This window comes from Crinia signifera, chromosome 6 (assembly GCF_055691185.1).
Source record: "Crinia signifera chromosome 6, ASM5569118v1, whole genome shotgun sequence".
Classification (NCBI taxonomy): Eukaryota; Metazoa; Chordata; class Amphibia; order Anura; family Myobatrachidae; genus Crinia; species Crinia signifera.
In genome coordinates, this window is record NC_139222.1 from 213881686 (window position 1) to 213909455 (window position 27770).

Genomic DNA, 27770 nt, shown 5'->3' on the forward strand with positions numbered 1-27770 from the left:
GTGTCATTATATAGGTATTGATATATTTTATTTAGTTTGTTATAAAGCACAGCAACCAAGATATGGAACATGCCTCGTAGAAAAAAAAAGGATCTGATCGCAGTACAAATTTGTTCTCAAAATGGGCAAAACCATGTGCACTGCAGAAGGGGCAGATGTAACATGTGCAGAGATAATTCAATTTGGGTGGGGTGTGTTGAAACTGAAATCTAAATTGCAGTGTAAAAATAATGCAGCCAGTATTTACCCTGCACAGAAACAAAATAACTCACCCAAATCTAACGCTCTCTGTGCATGTTACATCTGCCCCACCTGCAGTGCACATGGTTTTGCCCATTTTGAGAAAAAAAAATTGTATTGCGATCAGATCTGAATAAGGGCCTTTGTGCATGGTCTTTTTTTTTGTCAACTTTGTGTAAATTAAATTTTGCTGATTGCTGATGTTAAGGACATTGTCAAAATGTCGACATGCATTAGGTCAATGTGAGTTTTTCACAATCTATTTTCATTCAGATGTGTTCATATGTTACTATCCACATAGACTACAACTGGTAACAGTAAAGCGAGTAGAGTTCCAATGTGAGGGTACGTGTTACACTAATTGAGGACCAGATCAACAGACACAAAAACATGAAAAAAAAAATCATGTTGACTGTTTTTATGTCGATCTTTTGCTTGTGCCGACCTTCTGTCCATGTGAACATAGTGCATGTCAACCTCTTATGGTGAATAGAATGACTGCCCACCTAATGTTCTATACTCAAAAATACTTCAGGGCATTGTAAAAAAAAAAATATTGAACATAATTATGATGGTTATAGTGACGGGAAAGGGGAAAGCAGTATGGTCTGATATAGTTTACTGATGAGAGCAGGAGGCTGGATGCATCCCACCCAAAGAGATTTTGCTAAGAGAGGGCTCCACACCAAGGCGTTCGTATAACAGTACACAATTAAGAAGTATAAAATACGTATTGCACGAGAGCACACACACACACACACACACACACACACACACACACACACACACACACACACACACACACACACAGATAACATTATTTTCAGGTATGTGAATAACATTGATTATCTCAATGAGCACCTGTCTGGGGGTAGAATATATTAGGCAGCCAATGAATACTTAATTCTTAAAATACTCAAAGCGGACATGTTGAAAACAGAAAATATGGACAAGTGTAAAGGCCCATGCACACTGGACGACTTTGAGCTGAAAGCAGCTCAGTTTAGTCTTTTGTGCTGCTTTCAGCTCAAAAGCAACCCAGTGTGTATGGGGCAGTGATGACCGCTTCCAAATCATCACTGGCGCAGCTGATTAGCTGCTGGCATTACCAGCAGATAAGTGACCGGGTGGACAACTTTCCGTAGCATCCTGCTCTGTAAAGCCATTCACCCCCCGGGTGAATGGCTTTACAGAGTGTGTATGCACAGAGTGTGTATTTACAAAAAGTGTGTATGCACTGAGCAATTTTTCCCATCATCTGTCAGCATACACACTGGGCAGAAATCGCCCAGTGTATATAAACTTTTAAAGGATCTGAGCCACTTTCACAAGGACCAAACTGTGATGGCTAGACGACCGAGTCACAGAGTCCTCAATAAGGCAGGTTTTGTTAAACATTGTAAGAGCAGATGCGTGACCTCAAGGCATGTTGCCTACACAACTTTATTCTTATACTGTACTCAAGAAATAAAGACACGGAGACTTAGGTTTGGCAGAATCTTGTTAGCTGATTTATTTAAAATATTTTTAAGCTAATTTTGATTGCTGAATTTATTTTAGTTTCTTTAAATTTAATTAATTATTTAAATGGTGGCCCAGAAAGAACGGCTATGGCTAATCTCCACCCCAAACTAGTATACGTAATTTGGCCTAACAACATCAAGCGGTATCCACTCTACCCACTGCATCGACTGCCCACCCAGCCGGATGGGATCGCTATCCCCGGACGGGTAATGTAGCGGAGGCCTAAGCCAATGAGGGGCAAGCGCACCGAACAAGACCAAATACGCAATAGACATAACTCAATAAACTCATTAAACTCTATGAACTTGCCGTTCTTTCCCGCCTATCAGCTAACGCTATTAACGACTCATCTACACTAACCAATGCAAAAAACCAGGGAGGGAGGGTGGGGAATTTCTCCAGAGAAAAGAGGGAGACTCCTCCTCCCTTGGGCATTATATACAAAGCTAACCCTGACCAAACCCTTGTCCCTATAGGCTCCCTACGTCACATGCTACTTAAGGCCCCACCCAGCTCTCATGTTTAATCTCCTACATGTCTATCCAGCCATTACGTTGTTTTTAGTTTAGTGTTCCCGGTATACAGTGGTTAGTACCTGCCGAAAGGTCCTTGGAAACTGCTATTCATGTGGATGTTACTGGGACAAGTAACAAGATGTTACAATGGACTATATCAGGAGGATAATAAGCCCTATCACATTGTAAATATTTTGGAGGAATGATAGGAGTAACACGACAGAGTCCAAGGTGTTGAATTGGCCTTTAAATTCCTAAGATCTCCAGTGCTGGAAAAACAGGTCCAAGTAATGGGGGCCCCACCGCAGAACTTAAAAAAAAATATCTGCTTCTATCATGTTGGTGCCAGATACCGTGTTTCCCAGATAATAAGACACGGTCTTATTTTCTTTTTACGGTACTTATGTATTATCTGGGCGCCCGATTTTTTGATTGTATGCCTTAACTTAAGGCATACAATCAGATGCGATGCGAGCCACCGAGCCCGAAGCGTGGCGAGCCCCGCGAGGGGACGGTATTCTGTGTCCGCTCGCCACGCTTCGGGCTCGGTGGCTCGCTACGCTCGTCACAGGTTTTTATCCAACTCCATGCCCACTTGGATAGTAGGGGTATGAAAAGGACCCCTTTTCCCATTGAATTCCATGTTAAAATGGACTCAGTCCATTTTAACATTGAATCCTATGGAAAAATCGGCTCCATCGCATCCGATTTGGTCACATGCGATGCGATGTGCCCGATCCGACCCGATTTCTAAATCGGGCACCCAGATACTACATAAAGTACCCATTTTTCAGTCCAAATAACACCATAGGGCTTATTTTCGGGATAGGGGTTATATTAATTTACATTGACAGCGATTGCCCCTCAGTCCTGTTTTTATTCCCATCATTCCCCGCACCTTATAACTTAAGCACAGCTGCCACTTTTCATTTTTCCATCCACTCAGCCTTCCCACCGCCGCTCAGTCACTCTGCTCCCCCCTGTGCACAGACGCCACACAGTCCTTTAGGTGCGCAGTGACGTCACATGCGCAATGCATCCCTGGGACCGCTGATGCCAGCAGCGGCTTCAGCGGTACCAGGGCTTCTACTGTAGCAGCAGCATCCATTTCATGCGCGGGGGGGAGCTGGAAGCATTGTAGTTTAGTGCAGGGACTGGGCAAAATGGGGATTTAGCTAGGGCTTATTTTCTGGGTAGGGCTTATTTGGACCATTATCTATAAATAAGGGTAGGGCTTATTTGGACCATTATCTATAAATAAGGGTAGGGCTTATTATTGGGGAAACACGGTAGCGCAGGACACCTTCAGAGGTCTTGCTACCAATCGCAGCATGCCGCCTCACTACCCGCTCAGGCTCCCGGCAGCAGTCCTGCACTTCACCCCCCTCCAGCCGGCAGGAGATTGCTCCGACCCCTGTCACCCGGCGCCGGTCCCACACTCCCTACCTCTCGCAGCATGCCGCCTCACTACCCGCTCAGGCTACCGGCAGCAGAGGTCTTGCATCCTGACCTCCTGCCCCTGGTCAGACACCCACATGTCAAAGTAGCTGTCCCTTGGCTCAGGCACCCGGGGGCTGTGTTTTCCCCTCCACACCCCCAACTTACACCCAGGTCCCGCCTCCTCTCCAGACCAATACCGCTAGTCAAACTTGGGCATCACGAATATTAATACATATCACAGGACATCAGCTTACATTCAGACCAATGTAAATATACTTCGCTGTGGGACCACTGCGAGACTTTAAAAATGCGGAAATGAAAAATGTGAAACATTATTGATACATCAGGAAGAAGGACAAAAGCCTTGAAAACGGGATGTCAGTGCAGCGGTAAGCGTTGATACATCCCGGCCGAAGAGAGAAAAAAATTGAAATAAAGGATAATCGTCACTAATCGGAGTCTCCTTGTGCTGAAGAAGATGATCCTCACTGGTCCTCATGTGTTATGGGTGTATTTTAAAACAAAAACATATTTAAGAATATATCGGCCTTATTGTTCCTCTAAAAACAAGACTAATAAATGTGTGAGAAAGCCAGCTCATGCTCTCAACATGGACAAACTTCCAAGTCAGAAATGTCCGACACTCGCCAACTCCTTTACTTGCAGATGTTTTCGTTGTGTATCCAGGAGCTGTGTGACAAATTAAAGGAACACCTACAAATGAAAAAGTCTTCATATCTTATTTAAAAAAAATCTTGTACACCAAGCCATTAGGAATAAAGGTATCTTTGGTGCAAGAGAATTATGGGGGCGATTCAATTGCTTATGTACACCCAACCTATCCTCTAAAGTGACATGAGATCAGCGGGCTCAATTCATTTGTTTTTCCTTTAATACGCTGACCACAGCCAGGTTTAACTGCAAAAAATGGCTAAACTTTTCACACCTTTGTTCTAGCCAGAACGGGGGGAAAGGGGTGGAGAGTCAAGAGAATAAATATTGGCCCTGGCAGAACCTGTGCTCTTACGGCAGTCTTCGAGTGATTGGTACTTATTCAATAATTGAATTCCCCCCTTAAGCTGTGTACACATGGGGGGCGATAGGGGCTGAAATCGCTGAGAATATGGTCGCTGGCGACCATATTGCCAGTGATGGGAGTGTGCCCCGGCGATAAATCGCCAGGTGCGCGCTCCCGGTTTCAGCCCCCATTCTAATCGCTGGTCGCAGGACCTTGCTCCTGCGACCAGCTGATTACCTCTGCGGCACCGCGCGGCAGAGGTTCCTTTTCATCAGCGATCACCTCTGGTGGTCGCTGATGAATCTATGAGTGGATATGCATTAAAGCCCACACACTAGAAAGATCTGCGATCGTAAGATGTGCGCATAAATTAGCCTTGAAATCTTTTTTCCGTCCTGGACAAAAGATTTCAGGCAAGCGCACATCTTTACCAAAGATTTTTCTTAAGATCCCCTGTGCATTCCTATGGATCTTTTGTTAAATCTTCTGATCTTTTGTGCAGCACGTAAGATCAGAAGATTCAGCTAAAGATCCACGGGAGCGCGCATCGGTCAAAAATCGGCCGATTTTTGACCGATTATCGGTAAACATCAGACGATATATCGAACGATTTATCGAAAATCGACCAATCGGCCCAAAAATCGTTCTAGTGTGTGGGCACCTTAAGGGAATAAAGCCATTATGGCAAATAAATCAGCTATAGAGGTGGCCATGTTGCATGCTCAAAAGGCAAAACAGCTCTTCACCTGTATTCATTGTTAACTGCTCCTATCTATCCAACTGCGGAAGTAACCATCTATCAATGTGCATTTGCACTACCCTGAAATCAGACTCGCCTTTGAAGTGCCCACAATTCAATCTATACCAGAGAATCTTGCAAGGAACACTCATCTTACATGCAAACAGTTACCACTTCGGTACAGTTATGGACAAAGGGAGATGCGGCCAAGATGCGCTCATGCTATGCACCGACATACACAGAAATCACAAGATCCCTCCACAAAAGGAACTTGGGGACAACTATTTATTATGCCCAGTGTTTTCTCAATAGATACAAGCTGATGAGGTTTATGTAAGAGCATAGCATTAGCATAATGACTTTTTTTATACAGAATGATTAAAAGAAAGGAAAGTAAAAAGTGAATGAAGTTACCTGAAAGCAGACTGGACATGCATGTTGATCCGCATTAAGGGCCAAATTCAGAGTTGTACGCTAATGCAATTGCTATTTTTTTAGGCTAGGGAACTGTTAATATTAGCAAGTGAAGCAGCTGCACAGAAATGAAGAGACGCTCACTGGCATCATCGCAACTCATTCGCAAAATGCGTACACATTCGCAGCAACAGGAACATCGGCTATTCGAGTAAGTCTACGGCAACCAAGACTGGACACGGCAGTGGCAATGTAGGAACAAGGTTTCTCTTCAACCAAGTACACAGCTGACGTCAGATACATGGCCCAAAAACAGCCATGACCACCACTCCCCATTATATATTACAGTCACTTCCTGTCAATTGCTCTGTGACTAGCATGTCACAGCCAGGGTAATCTGAAAAGAACCTTGACATATGCGCAGTGTGATCGGTGCCCATGCGCAATCTGCTCATATTGGGCGAGATTCTCTATTACAGAAATGTGGTAAAAACCCCGTTCCCGTTATCGGGGTTTTTACCGCATTTCTGTATTCTCTAACCTCCCTCCGCAGTGTCACCGCTGCGGAGGGAATCGCCAGCAAAAGCTGGCGGTTCCCTGCAGAAGCCTATGGGCTTCTTAACGCAGCGGTGTGTGAGGGATCCATCACGGATCCCTCCCAGCATGCCCTGCGGCCGGCGCGTCAGTCTGCGCAGACGGACTCCCGGGTCATAGACCCGGAAGTCCAGCAATGGCGCCGCATCGCAAGGGACAGCTCTTACCGCAAGAGCTGTCCCTTGCGTTAATGACCGCATATTTTAGAGAATATGCGGTCATTACAAATGCGATGCCTGGCGAAGAGGGCTGCGGATTTTAGAGAATCCCGCCCATTCACTGGTTGCAAAAACACCGGCATTGCATACTCTACATTAGGCTCCAAGATTCATGCTTTAGACACGTGAAACAGATATATGGGTGAATTCAACTGTTTTGTGGGTGCCCATGGGAACAATTCAGTTGTTTACCCATCAAGTCCGCCTATGTGCTAGTGAAGTTTGTGCATGCCATTAGTACCAGGTTTGGCCCACCCAGTACTGCTTGGGCCACCCAAACTGAAGTTTGGACATCCAAAGTTTGCAGCTTACACCTCAGGCAGCTGCCAACTGAAATGTTTCCCCCCGTGGCAATTTGCTTCCTGAACGAAGCAACAATTGAACTTTGTTGGACGCAATCCAGCGGCAGCCATGGTGAACAACAACGGAGTTTCCCCCATAATGTATACCAGGCAGACCCCAACGTGCAGTGTGAAAACACCTAACCTTATAACCCGTGTTGAGTAACCCGGGAATTCTACCCGGGTTATAAGAATGGTTAAACCCGGGTTTAATGTGAATGCGCTGAACCTGGGATCGATGTGAAAGGGGTATTAGAAAACTATTTATATTTTTGCTAGTTCATTGGACTGCCTGAATCCCTGTTCCCCATCTTTCTTCACGCAATCTCTATTCAATGCTGCTAAGCGGCTGATCATTTACTTAAGGTAAAAGTAAAATGACAATGTAGGCTTATTAGACATTCATTGCCATTTGTTGAGGTAACTGCAATTGCACCTAATTTCTTTTAGCAGTTTAAAGGAAAAGGGACAACTGTTGCCATATGTAAAAAGTTAACAAGTAGCATTACAAATCCAAAATAATGTACTGCAAAGAACAGAACATATTTAAAGGAATAACAAGAATGCTTTCAAATCTAACAAGGGAAGCACAAATAAATCATTTATCAGATAAAAAGGAATTACACTGGAACATAGCATATTAATATGATCTGTAACTGAGCAGTAGATTTACTAGTGTCTATTTAGCTTGCAGCTACCATGGATATGCTGCATCCTGAACTGATTTACTACTTCCTGCAGGCTAGCTGATGACCAAGTACAGTATGGGCTTCAGTCCCTGCCCCAGTCACTAGGGGGTGACTGAATAAGTATTGGTCAAGCAAGTTAAGGTCAACATACATTGGGTAGACCTCTGAAACTCGACACATGAAAAAGGTCGACATTCTTAAGGTCAACAGGGTCAAAAAGGTTGACACTCAAAAGGTTGCCATGGGGTATTCACGTTTTTTTTTTTTGTCCCGAATGTTCGAAATTCAAATAGGGAAGGCACAGGGAATCCAAAACGGACTCACTGGCAGTTGGTGTGGCTCCACTATTTGAATTTTGGACTGTGCTGCAGCCCCTCCTCTTGAGCCGGCACTGGTTAGGGGCTGATAGGCTTGTGCATTATCAACGGACAATTTATCGCTTCACCAGGCTTAATTCATCTTTGCCTCAGTGTGATAGAGGAGGGAACAAAGTGGTCTGCTAAACGTGCATCAAAACCAGGCATTCCCAACCACGGTCCTCAAGGCACACCAACAGTACAGGTTTTAGTGATATCCAGGCTTCAGTACAGATGGTTTAATCAGAATCACTCAAAAACTAATTGTCACCTGTGCTCAAGCCTGGATATCTACAAAACCTGCACTGTTGGTGTGCCTTGAGGACCGTGGTTGGGAATGCCTGATCTAAACAGTAGACATGCCTTTCGCACTACTTGATACGTCATGTGATTTAGGTTGGCATCAAAATAAAATGGCAAACTGAATATTAAATTGTATTTAATAATAAGAAAATAGGGGGGAAATGGAAATGGTTGAAAACAGAACAAAATTAACCCCTTCATGACAGAGCCTTTTAAGGTAATTTTTTTTTTTTTTTTCCTCCTTGCGTTCAAATAAGCGTAACTTTTTTAATTTTCCGGCTATATAGACACATGAGGGCTTTTTTTTTGCGGGACAAGTTGTACTTTTTAATGGTACCATTTACTATACCGTATAATATTCTGGGGAATCAGAAAATAATTCAATGTGGGGTAAAAAGAAAAAAAAACGCAATTCCACAATTTTGCGCTGGTTACGGTTTTTTTGGAGTTCATAGTTCGTTTAAAATGATGGGTTATCTTTATTCTATGGGTCGTTACGATTCCGGTGATACCAAACTTATATAGTTTTCGTTACGTTTTACGACTAAAAAAAAAAATAGAAAATGTTACGGTTTTTCGAATTTGCGTCGCGTCGCCATGTTCTGCGGCTTATAACTTTTTTATTTTTCCACCTACGGACCTGGGTGAGGGCTCATTTTTTGCGGGCTGAAGTGTACTTTTTAATTAATACCATTATGGGATATGGGCGACTTTCTGATCTCTTTTAGCTATTTTTTTTTGGGTAGACGATGCGACCAAAAAACGTAGTTTTGGCGTTGGGGATTATTTTCCGTTTACGCCTTTAACCGTGCGGGATAACTAATGTTATATTTTAATAGATCGGACTTTTAGGAACGCGGCGATACCAAATATGTTTATTTTATTTATTTTTTATTTATTTTTATTTAGGAAATGGGGAAAGGGGGGTGATTTGAACTTTTAATATTTTATTATTTTTTTTTTATTTTTAAACTTTATTTTTTTTTTTTTTTACTTTTACTACAAGGCCCCCTAGTGTACTTGACCACTAGGGGGCGCGATCGCCTGTACTAGGTTCAGCCATAGAGCTCTAAGGCTGAACGTAGTGATTTTATGCACTTCCTATTACATCCTGCCTGAGGCAGGATGTAATAGGTATGCATACACGGACAGCACAGGGGTCTACATTAGACCCCTGGCTACCATGGCAACCGATCGGCACCCTCCGATCGCGCTGCGGGGGGCCCCGATCGGCGCCGGAGGGGGGCGCCCCCCCTCCGATCAGCTATTTAAGCACTGCGGGCGCTTTGCCCGCGGTGCTTAAAGGGTTAAACGGCCACGATCGGCGAACTCGCCGCTCGTGGCCGTGAGAGCAGGGACCTGGCTGTAATATACAGCCATTACCTGCTCTCTATCAAGCCAGCTCACTCCGTGAGCTGGCTTGATTCCCCCTCAACGGACATATGACGTATATATACGTCATATGTCGTGAAGGGGTTAAAAGTAACCATAGCAACAAGGGTTCATAGCACACCATAGGTGCAGTGGGAATGGAGTGCTCAGACGAAGTGTTGCCTATGTTTTTAGAGCTTGGTTTATTTTTTATGGTACATGGGGTTCTTACAAATGTTTATATGTGCCCACACATTCCGGAATTCTCTCCTTCATCTTCCAAATGCTAAGAGGTCACACACACACTTAAGGCACAGCCGATCCACCTTGAACACATACGATAAAACGTATGCGGCCCTTTTGCGTATGATTTATCTCGGACCCAGATCCAATGCGCACAGGACCGCACATCGGATGTCAAACATGCGATTTGGCCTTTTCACTTGATTTCATGGCCCGAGCCGTCAAAATTGGGTGAAAAGTGGCACACTAGTGTATGGTCATTTTTACAGCCAGAAACTCATACACACTAGCAAACACTCAGACACAATTTCTGTATTAGTTTTTCATATTTAACCGCCATCAGTTGAATCTGCCCACAGTAAGGACCTGTGGATATTAGGTCATGTGATCACTATGCAAATCTTAAAGGTGCCCATACACGGTATAATTGCTGGGTGCGATGAGATGCGCTCTCCCGTCACACCTCTCATCGCACAGCTCAAAAAGTAAGTGCTGCACATACTTTTTGTACTAGATCACATCTCATCGCATTGCAAAACCTATGCGATGAGATATTGTTTACAATAATTATACCGTGTATGGGCACCTTATGAAGTCTCCAGCAATCAGTTAGAAACAGAATTTACGTAACTACTAGGCCAAAGTAGTCTGCCCATGTACATGTGCGCATGCTAGGGTTGATTTTATTTTTATTTGAGTCAATTAACGTACCAATGTGTTTGTGGATTGTGGGAAGAAACCATAGAATCCAGAGGAAACCTGCTCAATCACAGAATATACAAACGCCACATAATTTGGGCTGAGGCGGTAAACCATGACCTGTGCACTAAGGCAGTAATGCTAACCATTACACCAAAAGTTGTCGTTTATTTTTTCCCCAAGAAGGAAAAATACCCTTTAAAAATGACGTCTACTGGCATGCATACATATATGGCATACCTTTTTACTGAGACGTTTATTTAGGGGTAGTCTGGGCACCTAGAATTGGTTAATTGCAACTAGCTGCCAACCTGTCTTTCTTTTCTGACAATGAACAGCCATAAAACCATCACTTCATCCCCTTATTACGTTCTACCCCTGTACAGATTATTTATTCCACAGAGCAGGACACGTAGCTTCCCATTTCATGGAACTAAAGAAACACAACAATTTAGCACAGGGAAACCATCTCCCTAAGCGTATTGCGCCATCTACCTGCCTCACAGGAAACTAACATTCACCTATTAAGCTGTAATAAACACATTATAATTTTATTATTAGAGTCCCAAATAAACAGCATTCAGGTGATAAACATGTTCTGAGCAGATAAATAACATAAAAATTCTAAATAATATCATCATAACCTATCAACTCCAGAGCAATTCTCCACCAGGACATCAAGTGCAGGAGTCAGACACATAGGTATATGGTGTTATAACCCCTTGGGTGGTATGCCCAGAAATTTTCGGGGCTCAGCTGCACTTCCTCCTCTAGGGCCTCCCAGCGCCCCCCCCATCAACTCTGCTCCGGCGATCGTACGCCATTCACTTTACCGCAGTGCCGTAGGCGGCATGCTTCAGGCTCGTGGTTTGCCACGCTTTATAAGAGCAACTCCACGCTGACGTGGATAGTGGGGGTATGAACAGGTTGGGAGGACCCGTACTGCGTCCGCTCGCCACGCTCCGGGCTGACTTGGATAGTGGAAGTGTACAAGGATGGAATAGCATGCAAATCGGCAGGAAATCATGGAAAAATTGGCCGAAAATTGCATGCAAATCGGCCGCTAAATGGCATTGCGGATTGAATCGGCCACTAAATCGTATTCGATATTGTATGTATGATTTAGATGAAATCGGGCGCTGTGATAATTCACAAGTACCAGTGCACCTTTGCAGCAGCTAGGTTGTTTGGAAAATATGAACTGTTGGTAGATCTCGAGGACCAGAGTTGGCTACCACTGATCTATACAGTCACCACACTGCAGGTGGGGCAAATGTAAACTGTGCATAGAGCGTTATATTTGGGTGATCTATATTATTTCTGTGCAAGGTAAATACTGGCTGCATTATTTTAACATACCTCAACCAAATCTAACTATGCTGAAACAGATAGACTGTAAAAGCCAGCTTGTCTGGCTGAAAGCAGCATAAACTCACCAGGCTTGCTTGCTTGATTGACAGGTGGCTGATTTGCATGTTGATCATGGATAGGCTGGGGGATTGGGGTGGGGATTGATGAGGTGATGATCCTGCTTCCAGAAAATTCTGCCTCTTGCTTCAGGAATCGTTGCCCTCCCTCCCGCCCCAATTGTTAGTTGGAATTTATTTTAAGATTTGCTTGGGAGTTTTTCTGTTTAGTCGTTGTCGGCTTATTTAGTACGGCGGAAAGAACGGTAGTTTAAATTAGAGTGGTATTTACATTTAGCTGGTGGTTGATGTCGAGATGTGGGCATCACCAATCCAGGTGGGCCCGTATCTGAACATTAACAATCATTTACTTCGGATAGGCTAAATTGTTGCGGACACTTTTTAGGTTAGGGCAGGTGGCCCAATTTTTCTGGCTCGGGCAGAGTGGTGAGCTCTGCCTTAGTGATATGCGAGGTCAGGGGCAAAGGCAGAAGGTCAACCCCCTGACCTTAAGGGCAAGTGGCCCTTTGGGAAAAGTCTGCATATAAATTGTGCTGTTGCCATGGACGCTGGCAGGTGGCCGGTCCTGGGCAAAAAGGGCAGGAGGCCCTTGGATCCGGAGTTTATTATTTTCATTACTTTGTTATTTTTTACTAGCTATGTGATTTATTGCATACCGTTCTTTGCCCGCCACCTTAGTTAGAGCAGGGACGTAAATTTCAGTTAGATTCAAATAGGCCGCCCCTGCTCAAAATAAATAAGCCGTCCCCTTTAAGCCCAATTCAGTTGTACGCGTCTTTATTTCTTAGATAAGTGGTGTGAGTGTGGATGAATGCCTATGTCTGTAAAAATAAAACAGCCAGCCTTTAACTAGCACAGGTCAATTGTCTCTGCACAGGTTGCATCTGCCCCACCTGCACTGCAACTTGGTTTTGCTCATTTGAGAAAGATTTTGTGAGCCACTCTGAAACAGGCAATTTTTTGCATGCAAAAACTCCCAGGGAGCTGGCAGCGGTGGGAGGTAAACAGCGGGGTCGGAGCAGTGGCTGAGAACTAGTAGCAGCATTTGCCGGGAGGGAAGACATTTGAACAAATATTTTGAAAAGACTGGCCAGCCGGTTATTGGCTGAGAGAATTCTCTCAGTCAGTCAATCAGCATCCAGCCAGTCCTTACAACAGGGCTCAACAAATCCTGGGGGCCAGGTCGCCATGATGACCAGATTCTGCTCTCTGGCGACCAGATTTTTTTGCAGGGAGGAAGCAGAATCTTGTCATGGGCAGATCAGCAGCAGAGCTGGCAGCAGTGCCTGACCCCCAGCAGTGATCGCAAAATACGAGCTTCGCTATAAAGCAGTGAGGGACTACAGTTTTAAAATTAAGCGGGTCCTGCAGGACGCGCTGCAACAGCCAATACAAATCCCCAGCGCCACCCCAACCAATCAGGCAGCGATTTGTTAATTAATTCACTGCCTGAGACCTCTCACCTCTGCCCTTCCTTCCCTGTCCTGCACCATTCTGATGCAGATGCCGGACACAGAGTCCCCGCAGAGCCGCTGCTCCCCTGCCTCTCCAGCTACCTGGACCAGAGCCTGTACAGCAAGGAAGGCAGCGGCTACTGCTCATACGGGGGCTTAGCAAGAATCCCAAACCATCCCCTGCCAGAACTTCTCCGTCGGCATACGGGTCTTTCCCTCAGATCCGCAGTTGCACCTCCACTCATCCGGGACACCATTCAGCCCCTACCAGTGCCACCGCTCCTTGTTGCTGGATGAGCAGGAGCTGCACAGCTTCCAGCCCAGGGCACAAGGGGGCACACTGCGACACAGACACACAACAGGGCATTGGCTATAAAATGTACTACACGCTCAAAAAACACGCTAGTGTGTGGGTAACAGTAGAACACAATAGGGCACAGGTGACATAAAGGGACATGGGCAACACAAGAGGCCATGGGTGAAAGTAAGCCGCAAGAGGGCAGGGAGAACACTAGGATGCAGAAGGCAAAGGGCGACACTAAGATGCAAGAGGGCATGCGGCAGCCCAAACACCTGGGCTTGAAACATCAGGCAGCATCGCATTCCCATAGAAAGCTATGGGAGATGCTGCTGAGCCAGGGACAGGAGGGATCGCAGCAGGGATCGGCGATTTCCGCTGTGGTTCCTCCTAATACATTTGGGTGATACTCAATATTTGATAAATGAGCCCCACTTTTTGTGCCATGCGAGGTGATGCGCGCTTTCGGTACATAAAGTATGTGCAGCATGTACATTTTGAACTAGTTCAAAACGCACGCTGCTGTAGCGCACCATGTATGGGCACCCTTAGTTTGTCTGGCTTCTACAACTTCATCCTGGCTCCTAGATTTAAAAAAAAAATTGGCAACATATTTTTTCAAATTCACCAGCTGATTCTCGCCAGCTAATAGCTCCCAGCCACCGCTCCAACCCTGGTGCTCACAGGGTTGGAGCCCGCCCTCACCCCCCTAAAAAGCACCCGCGCTATGCCACTGATGGGTCCGATCCAATAAATTTAATATGCAGCTAGTCCAACGTCCCCAATCCAATCCGATGCGCACAGGTCAGGTCGGAGGGTATGTCAAACACATCCGATTTCTCTGACTGATCCGTCGGGATCGGGAAAAATCGGCCCAAATCGGATAAGTGTATGGGCACCTTTAGGCTAGTATTGGTACAACCTGTAAATAAAATTTCTACTTTTATCAAATAGGCAAAAATAATAGGAAATAAATATAATGGCAAAACATTAATTGTGATGCTCCACTTAAAAATAAACCTATAAATAACATTGTATCGCAGCAAGAAACAATGGGGGTCATTCAGACCTGATTACTGTTATGTGAATTCGCAAGCTGATCAATTATTGAACAACTGTGCATGGGTTTATTTGGGTCTGGGTTGCAGCACACATGTGAGACCCCAAACAGCAATACATTTTGCAAATAATTTTTGCACAATATGCCCAGTTTGATTGACAGGAAGTCACCATTTGTGGGTGGTAACCAGCTGTTTTATGGCAGAGTCAGGAAACATGCAGGCATACCCCGGCGTTTTCAGGGAGGGAGTGACATCAGATCCGGCCTCCATCAGCCTGTATCTGCTGCAGAGTTATAGAAGGATCAGAGTTACACACAGTTGAACAGACTGGGAAATCATTTGATGGTAAGTGAGTAGCTGTCCCGCAGACTTGCACAGGGCAGGATCCCAATCTGGTGATATCTGGTCACAAACCACTGCAAGTTTGCACAGCAGCGACCAGGTCTGAATCAGGCCCAATGGGGCAAATGTATTAAGCCTTAACAAGAGATAAATGCAAGGGTGATAGAGAGATAAACATCCAGCCAATCAGCTCCTTTTTTCAAACACAGCCTGTAACGTGACAGTTAGGAGGTGATTGGCTGGATGTTTATCTCTCTTTGAGCGGGATGCCCTATAGAAGCCTATGGGCTTCTATCGCCGCCCACTGCCCACGTGACCCCACCCCACCCCTCCCGTCCTCCTCCTACCCCAGCAGGTGTCACAACCGGGACGACATCCGGCTGCAGGGGGGAGGAGACGTTGGGGACACTGACAGCCACCGGGATGTGATGGAGATCCCCGCACACCACATTACAGGTATTGTGGGGGTCTCCGTTACCGCACCCCGATGCTTGCCCCATATGTTAGTACATATGCGGTAGCATCGCGGCGGCGATGTATATTAATACATCCCGCCCTTTATCACCCTTGCATTTATCTCATGTTAAGGCTTAATACATCAGCCCCAATGTTTCTAACAGACGCATTTCCCATGTATACCAATCTCCAGAATAAATATATCTGGGCTTCGTAGTGGAGTGTTCTCTCAGAGTACAGGTTTCCACACTCGGTCCTCAGGACCCCACACCGGTACATGTCCAAAAGGATTCAAGACCAGTCAGTCTTTTCGGAAGTGTTGTCCTTTCAATTTGAAACACAATTCTAGGTATATACGGTTTTATTAATGCTTGGTACTGTATGTACCCAATGAGTGCCAGGATGTTTTGCATCCAAAAGGAGTCGTCATAATAACATAGGTGCACTACTGTACTTGCACGACCTTCGAAACAGTTGAATCTCCACCATGCTGTTCTAGAAATGGCATGCCAGCTTTCCCGCCTTTTCCCCCATAGAAGTGAGAATCATATTGCAATGCTGATTCAAGTGCATGCAGGTATTTTAAATAGTATTTGAACACATTGTAAGCATATCACAGTTAACATGCTCTGTATTTTATACAGCCATCTTCAACTTTATACTCTACAAACTTTGGACTGTTAGGTTTGCTGTATGCAATATATTTTCATATTATTCCCGTTATAGATTGCTCATCATAGACAGGAAGTTTATGCCTTCTCACTGTGTGGGATACAGCAAGCATCACATTTTTCTTGCAATGCGTCTCTCCACTCTCCGCATGCTTATGGCATTTACCAACGGTACATACATGAAGATTTTAGCAAAGAACAGCTCTTCTGTAAGAGACGTAATTTGCGATGATAGGACTTCTGAGCTCAAGACCCGTAGTCCCCTCTGTGAAATCTTCGATTGAAGCCAGCACCATGGGAGATCCTGGAAAGAATCTGGTTGTATGAGGGATAGGGGCAGCAAATCTCAGACACAGGGGGAGATTCTCTAAGAATTTCCGCCGCCCATCGCATTTATAATTATCGCCTATGTTGTAACATAGGCGATAATTATAGCAAAGGACAGCTCTTGCGTTAAGAGCTGTCCTTTGCGGTGAGAGTCGCCGGGTCCCAGCGGCTCCCCCCTCCCTCACACACCCGGCGCTGCTACGCCGGGCTCTCCTCCTCCCTGCACCCGGAAGAGGATCAGTGCAGGAAGGAGGTCACAGGTCCGGGCAGCACAGCTCTGTGCTGCCTGGACACAGGTGAGGGGGCGATGCGGGAAGGCGGGGGTCCGTGCGGGGCGGCGGAGGGTTGCGGTAGAAGCCCATTGGCTTTTATGGGGCATCGCCAGATTTTTCTGGCGATGCCCCCCCCCCCCCCCGCGGTAACCCGGCGGTGGATGCTTACAGCATCCCAAAATGAGGAAGTCCGCTCCCTCATCTCATCATCTCCCCCCTCTACCTGTCCCTTGGACCCTCTCCCCTCCCGTCTCCTCAGTTCCCTCTTCCCCACTGGCTGCTCCCACCTTGCTCACCTCTTTAACCTATCTCTTTCTACTGGCATCTTTCCCTCACCCTTCAAACATGCTCTGGTCTCACCTATTCTTAAAAAACCAAACCTGGACCCTTTATCTCCCACAAGCTACCACCCTATCTCTCTACTCCCATTTGCCTCTAAAATACTAGAACGGCTGGTTTACAGGCGTCTCACCAGCTACTTGTCTGACTACTCCATCCTTGATCCCCTTCAATCTGGCTTTAGCCCACTTCATTCCACTGAGACTGCCCTAGTGAAAGTCACCAATGACCTGCTGTCAGCCAAATCCAAGGGTCACTTCTCCCTGCTTATCCTTTTGGACCTATCTGCTGCCTTTGACACTGTGGATCACCCTCTCCTCCTCCACACACTCCAAAACATTGGCCTCTCTGGCACAGTCTTCAACTGGTTTTCCTCTTACCTCTCCAACCGTTCCTTCTCAGTCTCTGCCTCTGGCTCTACCTCACCACCTTCTATCCTTCCTGTCGGGGTCCCTCAGGGTTCCGTCCTTGGCCCCCTTCTGTTCTCTCTGTACACCTCCTCTCTGGGTGCACTCATTAACTCCTTTGGCCTCCAATATCACCTCTATGTGGATTACACCCAAATCTACCTCTCCTGATCTATCCCCCACTGTTTTCTCTCAGGTTTCCAAATGCCTCTCTGCCATCTCCACCTGGATGTCTGAGCGATTTCTGAAGCTGAATATGGACAAAACCGAACTCATTATCTTTCCCCCACACAGAGCTCTGCCCCCTACTAATATCTCTATCACTGTTAACAACACCATCATCTCCCCGTTCCCCAACTCCGCTGTCTGGGTGTCACTCTTGACTCCTCCCTCTCCTTTGCACCCCACATCCAAGCCCTGGCCCATTCTTGCCGGTTCCAGTTACGCAACATTGCTCGCATCAGGCCCTTTCTCTCACAGAGTGCAACTAAGCTGATCATCCACTCATTGGTCATCTCACGGCTCGACTACTGCAATGTTCTCCTCACCGGCCTCGCTCAATCCCAACTAGCTCCTCTCCAATCTGTCCTCAATGCTGCAGCCAGGCTTATCTTCCTCTCCCGCCGCTCTAATTCTGCCACTCCCCTTCAACAAAATATGCACTGGCTTCCATTCCCCTACAGAATCCTCTTCAAACACCTCACACTCACATACAGGGCCATCTCTAATTCCATTGCTCCATATATCTCTAACCTCATCTCCATTCATACACCCTCCCGCCCTCTACGGTCGGCTGACGACTGTCGTCTCTCCTCCACCCTGATCACTGCTCCCCATTCTAGAGTACAGGACTTTGCCTGTGCTGCACCCCTTCAGTGGAACGCACTCCCTCGCTCCATTAGACTCTCCCCGACCTTGCAAAGCTTCAAACGGGCACTGAAAACTCACCTATTCATCAAAGTATACCCTTCCACTGCATAAACCAGATGGTTCTCCGACCCCTTGCCTGTTTACATCCTGCTATCTAACCACCACCCACTTGCTTGCACCTCTTGTAATCTGTCAGTCTTCCCTTCCTACTAGATTGTAAGCTCCTCCGAGTAGGGCCCTCTTCTCTTCACATGTCACTCACAGCTCTTCTATACTCCAACACTCAGTGACCATCTTTGTCCGCATACTCATCTCCATCATTGGCTTCTAGCCTCTAGTTGTATGTTGATTGAGTCCTCACTACTTACATTTAAGCTGTAATGTGTATTAAACTGTGGCACTCTTTATTTGTACTGTATTCTTGTTATTTATTCAATGTTATGCCAAGCTTTGTCTCCCTGTATTGTTCCTTTGTACGGCGCTGCAAAACACTTGTGGCGCCTTATAAATAAAATTATAATAATAATAATAATAATAAGGTAAAAACCCCGATAACGGGGTTTTTACCGCATTTTTAGCTTAGAGAATCTCCCCCACAGAATCTATTGCATTCCAGGTATGGGTGCATATGTGTTAAGTTTGGCCGCAACAAAAGTTTTCTGCATCTCAACCACTGTGGTGAGCTGGACAAAGGGGGTTATTCTGATTCACTCGCAAAGGCACAATCACTCTCTAATGGACAAAACCATATGTACTGCAGGTGGGGCTGATGTAACATGTGCAGAGAGAGTTACATTTTGGTGGGGTCTGTACTTCAAACGGATATGTATATTGCAGTGTAAAAATAAAGCAGCCAGTATTTATCCTGCACAGAAACAATATAACTCACCCAAATCTAACTCTCTCTGCAAGTTACATCTGCCCCACCTGCAGTGCATATGGTTTTGTCCATTAGAGAGTGATTGTGCCGTTCTGAGTGAATCAGAATAACCCCCAATGTGCTGTAAATAAGCATGAGGCAATCACTCATGCTGCCCTTGTACCCCAGCGCCCTGCCTTATCCAAGAAGGATCACTACCCTGCTTTGCATTTCAGCAAGGATGATACAGGACACATCTGCTTCAATTGTTTAAGCCCACATCATTACTAAACACCACTGTGCTTCCAATGAGTTGCGGGATGCATCCTGAGTATTGCCACTGTCAGTGTGTAGTGTTACCCAGCATTGTAAAAACATTATTATAAGAACATTAATAAAAAAGGGGGTAAAATAACTAATGAAAGTCCATTTTGAAGGGTCCCAGAATGTACAAAGGCTGTCCTGCTATACCAGGAACCTGGAGAGGAGAATAAGACAAGAGTATCGGCGCCAGAAGCAATGCGTCAATCAACGGATTATACAGAACCTTCAAGCATGTAGTAGCTCACCATGGGAATAGCTGAGAGCCCAGCAGGAGACTATCAGTCTCATTTTCGGTTTTAGAGGTTTATAGCTAGAACTGTTCTGGGGGCACATTTTGTACCAACTCATCTAGGTAGTGAAACAATCCTGTCCAGTACATTATGTTTTTGACAACAGCTGGCATGTCAAAGCACTTGCTTACAGGACAGAGCTCCTATACCTTCCATTACTCCTGGTCACTGCCAATAACCATGTAGGAGACAGACCCTCAGTCTCCACTATAAATACTGGGGGAAAGTTAATAGGATGAGAGATTCAGAAAGTGAGAGATTTGGGAAGAAATCTCCAGTTTATTCAAAGCGGCAATCATTTACACTGCAAAAACTGATTTTGCAGTGTAAAAGATTGCCGATTTAAAAAAAATAAATAAAAATAAAAAAAAAAAAAAAACACAACCTGGAGATTTCTTACAAATATCTCATCCTATTAAATTTCACCCATTGTGTTTTAGACATACAGCATCAAAAATGTACATTTGTATCAGGCTTGAGTCGAACTATATTCACAAATACAGTTCTTTTTACCACCTTGAATAATAGACTTTTTCCAGTCAGTAGGTTTACAACCCTAATGCCAACACCAGAATGTCAACATGCACCATGTCGACATCTATACTATAGACTCACGAAGGATACAGATGATTAGGCAACATTGATAGCTTAAGGCTGGGGTAGCCAACTCCAGTCCTCGAGAGCTAACAACAGTTAATATTTGCCAGGTCGGTACTTGTGTAGTTTCACGGCGCCGTGCTACTTCCGGGTTCTACGCTCGCCACAAACTATGTTAAAAAAAGTAACTTAACTCCATGCCAACATGGATAGTTCATACCCCCACTATCCATTTTGGCATGGAGCTGATCTTAAATAGTGTGGCGAGCATAGCGAGCCACCGAGCCCGCAGCGTGGGCGAGCGAAGCGAGCCCCGTAAGGGGACTCGATGCACGGCGCCATACTGGCGCCGTGAAACTACACAAGTACCGCCAGGTCTCCTCACAAAATCACAAGTGAAGTAATTAGTCCCACTTGTGAATCTTTTACAATTTGTCAGTGAGTAATGACTACACCTGTTCATCAGATAGCTGGTGTACCGCATTTTCCTATGTATTAAAACCGAAGCCTATGGGCTTCTTTTCGCCGCCCGACACCTCTGCCGCAAACCCCCCTCTCCCCCTCCCACTGGCTTACCTTCGTCCAGATCCTCCTGGACCCGGTAGGTAGTAACGCAGCCAGACGTCCTTCCGGCTGCAGGGGGAGGAGGTGGCGCCGGGGACAGCCTGCTTAGCTGTCCCTGGTGTGAGGGGAGAGGCAGGCAGCAGGGAGATGACTGAGACCCCTCGCACACCACAGTACAGGTATCGTGGGGGGGTCTCAGTCACCGCACTGCGATGCCAGCCGCATATGTTAGTACATATGCGCTGGCATCGCGGCGGGCAGGCGGCGATGTACTTTAATACATCGCGCCCAAATACTTGAGTTGGATATTTGGGTTAGGCATAAGTGGTTAATACTCACTGGAATGCCGCTAGAGACCTCATCACCAGGAGCTCATCCTCAGATGACCCCAAAATTGGGATGTATCAATATACATCGCAGCAGCGATGCTAGCACATATGTATTAACATATGCAGCTAGCATCGCAGTGCAGTGACGGAGGCCCCCGTGATACCTCCCACCTCCTCCTCCCCTTACGCAGGGACAGCTAAGCAGGTTGTCACCGGTACCTCCTCCTCCCCCCTGCAGCCAGAAGGACGTCCGGCTGCATTGCTAGGGGGACGAGGGGTTTACCTTCCGGGTCCAGGAGGACCTGCTGGAAGGTAAGCCATAGGCTTCTTTAGGGTAGATAGATACACATACACACACACACACACACACACACACACACACACACACACACACTAGAAAGTGGAAGATATAAAGTTAGTTTAATTATATCTGCTATCAACTAGTTCAAATAAATAACAATGCAGAGCGTTCAAAATATCTTATGAACGCCCACCAGAGCAATTCAATTGTCGTCTCCCCTTTAGCACTAGGTTTAGTTCCACAAAGCGTTGTATCCCATCTAAAGTCCAGAATAGTGCGCTCAAACTTCTGTTGAGAGCCCAAACCACTGGGTTTTCACAGATTTCAGCTCCCACCTCAGGAGGCTGCAAGCTGAAATCCCCCTCCCTCCCTGCAGGATGTGCACCCGAGGCCAAAAATAAAACTCTGCCAAGCGCCATCTACTGATAGGTGGAGGGAAAAACAACTGGATTCCCCCTATGACTACAGGACAGATATGTATTTTATAGCATCATACTTACCTTGCACAGCTGGGAGACTCCTGAAGCTCAGTGCATCTTCAGATACCCAGAAACTGGGCAAGTCTCTCAGAAGTCATCAGCAGCGGTCCGCTTCCCGAATTAAGTGATAGATACGACCTCTTGATGACACGATTGCCTCTGCATTTGGTCATCATCTGCCTGCCCCCACCACTTCTCATTGCTGATAATCTCTGCATTGTATGGCATGGCTGGTGCGACTATAGTAGAGACATGGACTCAATGAGGCAATCACTGAGCCCCAGCACATCGATCTGACTGCTGCCCCAACATATACAATTACAGGGTATGGGGTCTACTTACTAAGGGCCAGATTCTCTAAGCTTCAAAAGTGATAAAATGGAAAGTGATAAACAGCCAACCAATCAGCTCCTACCTGCCATGTCACAGGCTGTGTTTGAAAAATGTCAGACAGGAGCTGATTGGCTGGCTGTTTATCACTCTCCATTTTATCACTTTTGAAGCTTAGAGAGAGATTAAAAGGGGGTATTCAATCTCTTAACATGACATCCCGACAGTCGTGACCCTGGCCCATTCTCAGGCCGCTCGACTAAGATTCAGCAGGTGGGAATCAATGGTGCATCCCGCCTGGCAAGCGCCGAAAATGGGGAGTGTCCGCAAGAAACGGCCGTGAGCTTGGCAATCCACAGCCGTTCTGGGCAGGAGGGGCCTGACTGCTGTTAAAGTTGGGTCCGTTCTGCCGATATGCCTGTTCAATGCTGTCAGGAAAGAAAAAACAGCATTGAATAGGCACCCGCCACTATCTCCCCCATCGGAAATAGTGGCGGGGGATTGAATACCCCCTAAGTGGACAGAGATAAGATACCAACCAACCAGTTCCTGTCATTTTTCTAACACTTAGGGCGGGATGTATTAACATACATCGCCGCCCTTCGCCTGCCAGCCGCTGCGATGCTGCCGCATACGTACTAACATATGCGGCTAGCATCGGGTTGCGGTGACGGAGACCCCCGCGATACCGGTGATGTGGTCTGCGGGGGTCTCCGTCACATCCCGGCGGCTGGCAGTGTCCCCCTGCGTCTCCTCCTCCCCCCTGCAGCCGAATGTCCTGCCGGCTGTGACACCTGCTGGGGGAGAAGGAGATCGATGGAGGACAGGAGGGGGGGCGTGCCGACGGCGGTGGTGATAGAAGCCCATAGGCTTCTATAGGGTATCGCCACCCTCCACCAGAGGGTGGCGATATCCTGCCATGCGGAAACGGGGCGGACGGGTAATGGTACATAGGAAAATGCTGTAAAACCCCCGTTTTACCGCATTTTCCCTTTAGTACATCCCACCCTAAGAGCAACAAGGCAGTTAGGAGCTGTTTGGCCAGTACTTTATCTCTATCCACTTCAACTCTCCAAGGGCGGGATTTACCAAGCTGAAAATACTGTAAAATCCCCGTTTCCAGGGTTTTTACTGTATTTTCTAATGTATGAAAACCCAGCAGCCGCGTCACAGCATAGCAGTGTATCTCCCCCCTTGGGTGGCAATACCTTATAGAAGCCTATGGGCTTCTATCGCTGCATGACGCAAACCCGCCACCTCCACCGACCCCCTCTCCCCCTGGCATCAGGTCCTCCTGGACCCGGAAAGTAAAACCATCCTCCCTCTAACGAGGCAGCCGGACGTCCTTCTGGCCGCAGGGGGAGGAGGAGGCGCCGGGGACAGCCTACTTAAGTGTCCAGGCATTAGGGGAGGAGGAGGCGCCCAGGAGGTGATGGAGATCCCCCGCACACCACATTACAGCTATCACTTGGGGCCTCTGTCACCGCAGTGCGATGCTAGCCGCATATGTTAATACGTATTAGTGTTCACTCTAGAAATTTTGTCGGGCAGGGCGCCGGGGGGCGGTCCGGGGCCGCCAACGTCACACTTGTGAGGTGTCCCAGGCGCCGACGTCACTTAAGTGGGCGGGCCCAGCCGCCGCTGTCAGTACAGGGGGCGGGCCCAGCCCCGCCGAAGATGCCGTCACTAGAGGGGGGGGGGGGGGGGGAAGTGCCGTGATGGCGGGGAAGCGCCGGGCATCGCCGTCTAAGGTGGCGCTGGGCTTCCCCGTGCAAACAGTCGGGCAGGCACCAGGCTGTTTTAGCGGGGCGCTGCTAGAGGGGCATGGTGCATTTTCCCTTTAAAAATCAGGCAGGGCGCAGCGCCCCACTAAAACAGCCTAGCGGGAACACTACATATGCTCTAGCATTGCAGCCTAAAGCTCTGTACACATTAGACAACATGCGGACGATAACAATGGGTTATAAATGACAGATTGTTTACATAGTCCAGCATAAATGCTGTATTAAAAATGTTGATGCGCGTTCACGCTGGTCGTTTGTTGCACTTACTGATCTTTCAAACATACAGAAAGAACTGTATATATTGGTAACAGCAGCATACTCCTGAGAATGGCCACTGATTAAATATTTTGCAACATTGCACATTGTGTATGCACTATATCGTTTGTCTGAGAGTTGCAGGGAAATACTTAATGACATTGCATCCATTTGCATATAGTCTAATGTGTACGCACCTTAAGGCTTTGGTATAATATGTAACCTGATAGACTTCGGGAAGCCACAGTGTGTGGCCTTCTAACTTTCTAAAAGGCTACACTTTACTTTTTATCTCAGTAATAAGTAAATTACTAAATGCAACCAATGAATGAGACCCTGATATTTAGGGTGAGATTTAATAGGATGAGAGATTCAAAAAGTGAGAGATTTGGTAAGAAATCTACAGTTTTTTTAAAGCGGCAACCATTTAGACTGCAAAACCAGTTTGATTTTGAAGTGTAAATGATTGCCGCTTTAAAAAAACCTGGAGATTTCTCACCAAGTCTATCACTTTCTGAATCGCTCATCCTATTAAATCTCACCGAATATGTCACATCAGCAGGCATTTTAAACAAGCATTACACGGTGCAGAAAGTGAAGGTTCGGACAGCTACATATGGCGGTACTTCCTCATCTTTGCGGCCACAGCTTACGCCAGTTACATTAGCTGCATTCAGAATAGCATCATCGTTCGCTCACCATGCTTCAGGCTCGGTGGCTCACTTCATTCAGCTCGCCACAACTTCACTAAAGGTAATAAATGGTGGCGTGGACAATGGAGGGTGGTGTGGACCCAGGGTGGAGCGCCGTACGCTACGTAAGTTCCGTAGCGTAAGTGGTGGCCGCAAGGATGAGGAAGTACCCATATGGCACTAAAGCTGCCTTTTGCCCATTGCCGGTCTATGTGGAGGCCCAGTAGAAGCTATAGGCACTTTTCCCAATACTTCAAAACAAAAGGGGTGGTGAGCTGAAATGTGCAAATATGTGGCTAAACCTGACCATAATGAGGGCAAAAAAAATAGATCAATTGAATATCGGTATACAATCTCCCACCCCCTTTTATGGGAGATTGGGTGCTATATAACAATTCAATACCACCCAAGGAGTCTAAAATCTGCCTGGAATTTAGGACTCCTTTTGATCCAAAGTGGTTAGAAAAGTTGTCTTCCAAGTTTAATTGGAAAAAAAAAAAAGTAGGCATAGGAAAACAAATTGAGTTTTTCTTTAAAATCTAAAAAAAAAAAAAAGACACAGCAATGAGAGAAGTTTAAATCACATCCATTTTCTAACCAATTTTTATTCATTTCCTGAATCATCCAATGCTAGAAAGTTTCACGGCAGCGAGGAGTGTATAGAATAGCAGTTAATGACACTCAGATGAAATTGGCTTATGAAAAAGATAAATTGGGCCATAGAATGTTGTTTTTACACTTATATTTTAGCATATCCCTGATAGAGACCAGATACAATGCAAATATCGTTCGACAAACTTGTAAAATTTATATTTTGCAAAGGTAGGGCGAAAAAAATCCCATATGACTGACACAACGATTTAAGGGCAAGTAGTTACAAAGAATTCTCAAACAGATTTTAGATTTAATCCTCTATTAACCCATAGCGTTAACCAGTAAGAGTAACCTGATTTCCAATGTGCAGTTTCATTGGCGTTTACAGCAGTTACAAGGCCTTAGGGGCTGAACTACTAAAATAGTCTTTCAAAAAGGACACTTTAAATAGCTATGTGCATATAAATCAGTGTTACTATACATTACAACAGCACAGTCCAGTATTGTTGCTAGTTAAAATCTGTGCCAATCCATACCAAGCCTGACTATGCAAAAGGCAAAAAAAGGACACGGTAATCCCAGCTGAAGAATGCATATACAGTGTATAACGTCAATGCACAGCTGAACTGCAAGCTTCTTGTATTACAGGAACTGCACAACTGCAGGCACACATTGCAGTAATGCAATACATTAAAGAAAAAATAAGCATGCACTTTTAATCTGTAAGTGTTATAAGGCTCCACATGCACAGGTTGCAAAATGCATTGCACTATTTTGCAGAAATGACAAACTGATTATAAACTCATAGCGAAATTAAAATCTGCAGCAGTCTAAATTGATAACTAGGCAGAGAAATGCACAAGGAGTGGTGAGCTAAATTATCCTGCTTTATCAGACATATTGCATGGAAGCCCTGCCTTGCAGGAACTCTGCAGAAAAAGGCAGCTACCAAACAGGAAATGCAACTGCACCGAGGAAGGCTCCAACTTACTAATGCATTTGCACACTAAAATATGCATTCATGCACACTCATATGCATTCAGCAGGTTTTGCATTCGCGGTGTGCAAACTCCAAAATGCGATCTTACCTCCTTTCGGCTGAGACATTCTCCCCTGTGCTTTGGTGGGGGAGGGGTGCACAAAAGACTTTGCCTCTCCTCTCTCCTGGAGCTAGTTTTACAACAAAGATGCAAACTGTAGGCTCCCAATCTTCATGTAGGGCTGGTGGTGCAAGACTCCTTGCAGAGCTTTTCCGGGATTGCACAAAGCTCGCCCTTGGCCAATGCAAAGTGAGCTCTACCCTCTCTTCTTTTAATTTCCCCCACTTGCAGTTGCAACCGAGATCCCGGGCTCTGCACCTACATGATGGGCCAGGGCTGCCAGCTGAAAAGCAAGCTCCAAACTTGGATCGGGAGCGTAGAGCGCATGCGCGCTCCCTGCAGGCGACGTGGAGCATGCTGGGACGTGTAGTTCCGGGCTACAGCGCAGGGGGCCGCACTCTCCCTGCAAAAGGAGTACGCCGGGTGGGTGAACCGGTTGACCCATCGCTGCATGTTACTCTCTGAAATTTTGTTGTGCAAATGGTACATTTTATGGAAATATATATATAAAAAAATCTGCGGAGGTTTTTTAATCACAGTAATCAGTCGCTCACAGGTACGATGCTATCCTGTAGTCACTTCTCTGCACAGAAGATTTACATGACAAACCTAGTTCTCAAAAATGTTCGTCTACTCTACTCTGT

The 27770-nt window shown here is 46.1% G+C and overlaps 1 protein-coding gene across 1 annotated transcript in view; it reads right to left on the bottom strand.

Annotated features, from left to right (window-relative positions):
- The window catches only part of MAP2K6 (mitogen-activated protein kinase kinase 6), a 63933-nt gene extending 36482 nt beyond the window's left edge, over positions 1–27451 (bottom strand). The window contains exon 1 of the mRNA XM_083148774.1: positions 27115–27451. Within this exon, the coding sequence (XP_083004900.1) occupies positions 27115–27133 (19 nt within the window). The 5' untranslated portion in view covers positions 27134–27451. The remainder of the gene's footprint in view (positions 1–27114) is intronic.
- Positions 27452–27770: the final 319 nt, after the last annotated feature.